The 6,575-nt window shown below is 43.7% G+C and overlaps 1 protein-coding gene across 1 annotated transcript; it reads left to right on the top strand.

The window, feature by feature from the left end:
• Window positions 1-3,253: 3,253 nt before the first annotated feature.
• bhlhe23 (basic helix-loop-helix family, member e23) lies at window positions 3,254-3,937 on the top strand (the record flags this gene model as incomplete). The annotated part of the gene is made up of 1 exon (XM_079174943.1): window positions 3,254-3,937. The coding sequence occupies one exon, from the start codon at window positions 3,254-3,256 to the stop codon at window positions 3,935-3,937; it is 684 nt and encodes a 227-aa protein (XP_079031069.1).
• Window positions 3,938-6,575: the final 2,638 nt, after the last annotated feature.

Below are 6,575 nucleotides of genomic sequence, written 5' to 3' on the forward strand. Positions count from 1 at the left end.
TCATACATACATGATAATAATTACATCAGCAACAAGGATCAGTGGTCACAAATAGACCTTCACTCACTAAAAGACACTTATCGCCACGAGACAAATAAATGCGCTATCTGCTATTATGATATCTTTGTTTGAGTGGTAGTTTGTGTCCGATATGGTTTCGACACAAACATGTTAAATGAACTAGAAACCCTCAGAGACCCGCCAACATCGCTGTCTTTAAGAGACTGTGGGCTCAGTCTCTTAAAGCTGGAGATCCTGCTGTCAAATCAAACGTAATGAACCCTTTGGTGCTGAGCAGCTCATGCTGGCTTGTCGGGAAGGCGGCTGAATAAAGTTGTGCTAGTTATTGGCGAGGGGAAACTGGCATGGCGATTTTTCAAAGGGATCCCTTGACCTCTGACCTCAAGATATGTGAATGAAAATGGGTTCTGTGGAAAACCACAAGTCCCCACTTTACAGACGTGCTACTTTTTATAGTTACAAGCAGTTTAGGCAAAACCCATGCTGCTTTTTGCACGCAGTATAAATGTGTTATTTTCATCTATTCTAAAGATGGTGTATTTGAGTGTTTCTGTATATGGGGCTCTGTTAACAGTCTTGGAATTGAATAAATTGGGTATGACTGAAAAGCTGAGACTCTGGTGGATCCAGTGAGATCAATTGTAATAATGTGTGATGACGGTAGTCTCCATAGTAGCCATTTCACACAGTGAGACCAGGGAGAAGATACCTGGTCAACAGTGAACACACAGAAGTGGTAATCTGGGAACCTGCAGATTAATTTGAGATGCAGCTCAGCCATGGGTCAAGATATTCTAGTCATAAATCATGAACAAGAAATACTTAATTAAAATTGTGAAAGTGTAAAAGGGCTATTAACATTTTTAAGAAAGCATATGATGGCTATTCCCATGCTCACTTTTGTCTCATAAGTTATTGTAGCAATTTTTGGATTTGATAACCTTTATGACATCGATTTGGTGTTAAATTTAGCAATTTTTACCACTCAATAAATGATAAAAATGATTAAAAACAGCACATTAAGACACCAAGACCTTGAATGACAACATAAAAAAAATCAATGCTGTTGACATTTGGAGATTTCTGCAAATTTCTGCAAATTTCTGATTTTTTGCGTCTGGATGGAGAACACTTCTGTTGTGTAAGCTGCTCAGAATCCTTTATTTTATCCTTGAGGTCACAAGAGGTCATCATTATGCACTGCACCGTTAACCTCATCAAGTGTTACCTCACATCCACATGGTGGCAGCATCCTCTAAACAATTTCCCCGAGAATAAAGCACCCAAAGTGCAGGGAGCCATTCATAAAGTCAGGCTTCACTTCATTGTAGTGCGATGCTCCATATTGGACACTGAGAGGCAGCCTTACCTTCTCTATTACGTTTCATTCTTAGGAAACCTGTTCTGAGCCTCAGGAAACCTTTTGCCAAAAAAAAAGATATTAGCTGTTATATTAGTGTGCGATGTCAGATTTACTGATATCATATTTTACTCAGCGCTGAGTTCAGCGACGTTTTCTTAACATGCATACAGCAGCTGCCCTTACAAAGTACTCACTGATGTATGTAGTATGCATTCATTTGGGACGTTCCACTTCGTCATAACGTTGCACCTTCAACTTTGACCCCTCTCGCGCATATATATCAGCTCTGCAGAGAGCATGCTGGCTTTCACACTGCAAAATGTGACCGGATGCAGTAGTACATCCTGGTGTTTTATGACATACTGTGTACTGGGACATAATAAATCTTATTTCTGGAATACTAAATGGTAGTACGGTTATTGGACAGTTAACGCACAGTATATTTTGCTAATGCAAAATAAAAAAGTGTGTAGATAGCTGAGTCCTATCCTCTAATATTGTCTTTAAAAGTATTAATAGAACTGTATAATGCTTATGAGATATGACTCATTATATATACAGACACAACTAGAGCTACATGTTTTCACAGATCAGATGCTAAAGGTGAAAAGTGTCATAGCTGACTGTGCTAGCATGCAAAGTGGATGTCTTCCTCTAGTGCGAGCTTATTGATTTGTCCGGAGCCGACTAACTCAACAAAGCCTGTATAGCATCTCCTCTGCCTGTCGGTGTTGTTTACGTGCACAGATACAGTGTATCAGTTCAATTCAAACAACAACAAAAGAAGCAGCAAAATGTGCACAAAAAAAACAGAGATGTACAGAAATACACATACAAATGCATACAAACATGTGTCCTGTAGAGATAGGGTGTGTTCTTGAGTTTGGTTTTTTAAACAGCACAGTGTCTAAAAGTCTAAAATCAGCTGGCAAACTTGTTCCCTTCGTTAAAGCTGCACAAATATCAAAAGCCATCTCGCTGGACCTTCTGACAACATGTCCGAGATGTTCTGCGGAGCCGGAGCCAGTGCTTTGTAAACCAAAAGAATGATCTTTTGAATTGAATTCATTGGGAAAGAAAGGAACCTGACGCTCAATCCTGTGTCCTCCTGCTCCTACTTGATCTCTGCTTGTGTGTTTTCTAATCTAGAGAACTAGAGAGTACTTTCTATCCACCTACCTGTCTGATGGACTTCTGCTACATGGAGGTTTGCACTGAGCTCATGCTGACTTGTTCAAGTTTATTATATGTCTCACACAACAAAACGGTTTAAAAGTGATTTGTAATAGTGAACAATACAACAGTAGCATTATAGTCTGTGGCTGGGCAGCGTGTCAATTATCACATTTGAAATTGGGAGTAGGCTCGAGCTCTTCCCGAGTTAATTAAAACGCCCCCCTGATTGGACGGGCAGATAATCCCCGCGGGGGGGCCCCCTCGTGCTCTTTACTAACTTGCGAGCGGGGCAGAGCGCGAGTCACACAGTCCGCCCGAGGCGAGGGGGAGGGCACGAGAAAAAGACGCGCGAGAGAAAGAGAGAGAAAAAAAAAAGGGACCGACGCCGAGCGCTCCGAACCTCAGCGAGCACAATTAAAAAGAGAGAAGTGTTGCTGAACGTGGGCTATGCGCGCAACAAGGGGGGAGCGCAGCGCACAGAGGAGGTGAACGCTCGTAGAGAGGCTTCAGATCCACAGCCTCCTTCTTGAAGAGTCACTGCAGCTGACAGAGGAGAGGAGTGAAGGGGGAAGAGAGGGGGACTCCTAAACAGCAACTCTTTGGGAGAGAGAACTACAGCGTGACAGTTTCCAAATAAAGGACAGAGGAAGCGGCGGAAGAGTCCTGCTCAGCATCTTGTTCCGGAAGAGAAAAATGAATGCCAGCGAAGAGAACCTGCTCAAGTCCATCAGCAACGACGCGCTTCTCGACCTAACGCAGCGCTACGGCCAATCAGCCTTCGGGTTCGGTCCGGGCCACGGTCCCGGGAGTCCCGTCCGCTTCCCGCTCACGCCGGCCACCGATTTCCTCTCCGGGCAGACTGCGAAGTCCAACGAGAGCGGCGGAGAGCACACGAGCGACGACGAGGACGGCTTCGACTCGCTCGAGTCCCGCAAGAGAGGCTCGCCGTTCGGAGACGACAAGCCCGGGGGGCCCCTCGGCAAGAAGTCCAAGGAGCAGCGGTCCCTGCGGCTCAGCATCAACGCGCGGGAGAGGAGGAGGATGCACGACCTGAACGACGCGCTGGACGGCCTGCGCTCCGTTATCCCCTACGCCCACAGCCCCTCGGTGAGAAAACTCTCCAAAATAGCCACCCTCCTCCTGGCCAAGAACTACATCCTCATGCAGGCTCAGGCTCTGGAGGAGATGAGGCGGCTGGTGGCGTACCTGAACCAGGGACAGAGCATGACCTCGCCCATCCCCACCGCCCTGGCGCCCTTTGGACAGGCGGCCGTCTACCCGTTCTCGGGCTCCGCGCTCGCCACCTGCGCCGAAAAGTGCACCACTTATTCCGGGACACCGGCGAGTCTCTTCAAACACTGCAATGATAAGCCTTGATTTGGTTTTCATTCTCTTTCCCGAACTTTTACCCAACCATGTCGATATCTCTCTCTCTCTCCTTCTCTAGTTAATTAAAAAAATGATTCTGTGGAAAATGAAACAAGTTTAGTCTAAAGGATAATCTTAAAATATGGTTCATTATACTGCAGTTGTTTCATCCAGATTTAACAAACGCTACAGATAAAATGAAACACTTTGGGCCTTAAGATGGAGTCACTTTACACCAACCAGGCCATGTCCAAATTATCAGTTTGGGAACATTTCTTAGCAGGATTAAGTTATCTGATCTTATTTGTAATCTATGCAACATTCAACAACAACATTAAAAGTAGAAATGCGACCCAATCTCCACTTCTAAAAGAACAATTATGAAAGGACTTCCCTCGACTGACTGATGTGTGTGTGAGGAACAAATGTGATGTTGGCTGATATATTTTCTGAAACGATGTGTTGACAATTTTTTTATTATAATTATGATTATTATGATTATTATTTTTAAGTTATTGCACATCTCACATGATTGTATTGTACAACTATTGTGGAAAATCATTTGCTCCCAGCCCGGCTATACTCATGGTTATATAACTGCAGCCTATACATTGAAGAGGCGTTTTGGTTGTGTTGCAACATGGATTTCATATATTGTTTATATGTCTTTATAATTAAAAACACATATCTATGCTTGGACCCCAGTTTGCTTCTTTTCAACAAGCATTTCACAGCTTTTTTTTGCCTCATCGAGATCACATTGAATAACAACTTAAAACGCCAGACACACTCGCATACGACAGGCCTATCACGTCATTTATTTATTTTCAAAGGATAATTTCAAACGTATATGTTTGCTTATTGTGTTCTGCTTGTGGGCATTATATGTGATAGTTTAAGACTCTTACAGCTAATTCGCTTTTAATGTAGGACGTAATAAAAAAAAGGGTGAAAAATATCAAACGAATACAAATCTTGAATTCAAACCTCTCACGCTGCTAAACTGATCTCCGGTCCTCACCCTCTGAGTGCTCCCTCCTGAAAGGAGTTGACAACTTTATTTTCCTTGCACGAGAAGCCTCTGACACGAGGAGCTGGGGGTCTGAACGAGCACAGAGGCGCTGGTGGGGCCCGGTTTGGCACGCGCATGGGGTCGGTGGCGCTGAGGGGAAGGGCGCAAGAGCCGCCCGGGGCACCCGGGACCTGTCTCTGGGTATTTGGGTGATTGCACGCGGGGCTCTTACACTCTGGACATGCTATTAACACGATTTCAGCTCCTGTCTCGCTGCTCGACTTAATTCAGTGAACGTTACAGGGGCCAGTCTTCAGGTTCTGACTTGTGGGAGGACGAATTTAAAAAAAGAAGTAGTGGTGTTTATATTTCCTGAAAACGTGTGTGTGTGTTTTCTTTGTCTGTCATTGTCTTTATTTGTCTGACAGAAGTCACCTTTACACTCTCTTGCTCTAGCTTTACTGATGTTTGTGCTCTTTTTTTAGGTAAATAATTCAAATTAAATTCAGGATTTACTATATAAATACAAACACCTGATTTGATAACAGTAAGACATTTTGCAGCCTGCAAATTGACATCAGAGATGAGTGAAAATCATTTTCCAAATAATGCACCCAGCAGTTCTCAATTAGAATAATCTGCCATTACATTGAGTTCTCAAATATGTTTATTTTTCCTCATCACACCCAGTCCACAAAGTGTTGTAATTATAATCTCTTTTTTTTTTTTCACGTGCTATAACCCAAAATGAATCATTACTTTCAGTCCCACAGGTGCTCCTCTTATATCTATTAATGTGGAAGGTTTGTGTTCTACACAAACTAATCCACGATGCCGTTTAGACTGCATTAGACCAAACACGTAGATCAGGCCAGTCTATCCATGCTAGTGGAGAGAGTGACTAAGTGATCCAGCCCGGCCTCTCTCTTACAATTTAGCAGCGTGTCACAACAACGGGCCACCCATGGCATCTTAAATTGGCCCTCTGATGACACATGTCTTGTCTGAGACCCCCACGAGACGGTCGGGGCGGCGGGGATGAAATGTGACAAATGCTGCCGATGATGTGAGGGCTCTGGCCCTGCGCTCCATCAGTCTCCGTGCAGCCTAATTGCCATAAATGAGATGGTTCTTTCTTTATTTCTTTTTTATTTGCACGGGCGGTTGGGTGGTCACTTTCCCTCCCTATAGGCCGTCTCTAATGTCGAGCTGCTGAAATAGATGTTTTATTGTGTCACCTTATTATCTTAATGGCCTTCAGAGTGCACGGTGGCAGTGTGTCATTTGGCGTGAATCTACACATGAAGACAGATCTGTACATTTTAGCTGGTCACATGGTTGTGTTTACTGACCCTTTAGCCTTCCAGCACACATCCTCATCTTTCACTGTAATGAGAGAATTATGGGATGTGTAAGCGACATTTCTGTCCCGTATTTTGCCTTTATAGACGATCGCATGCAGAGTATTAAAACAATCTCATTAAATAGGTGGTGAAGCCTTGTGGCTGGTGTGTTTATGTTGCTCTGTGTAACATGTGTGTTTAATGCGCATTTGATGAAACTCTCTTTTTGATTCTGTTTTCCTTAATGAAAACACAATCTATGTCTCTTATACCATTTTGCATTCTACAACAG

This window comes from Pholis gunnellus, assembly GCF_910591455.1.
Source record: "Pholis gunnellus genome assembly, chromosome: 2".
NCBI classification, from domain to species: Eukaryota; Metazoa; Chordata; class Actinopteri; order Perciformes; family Pholidae; genus Pholis; species Pholis gunnellus.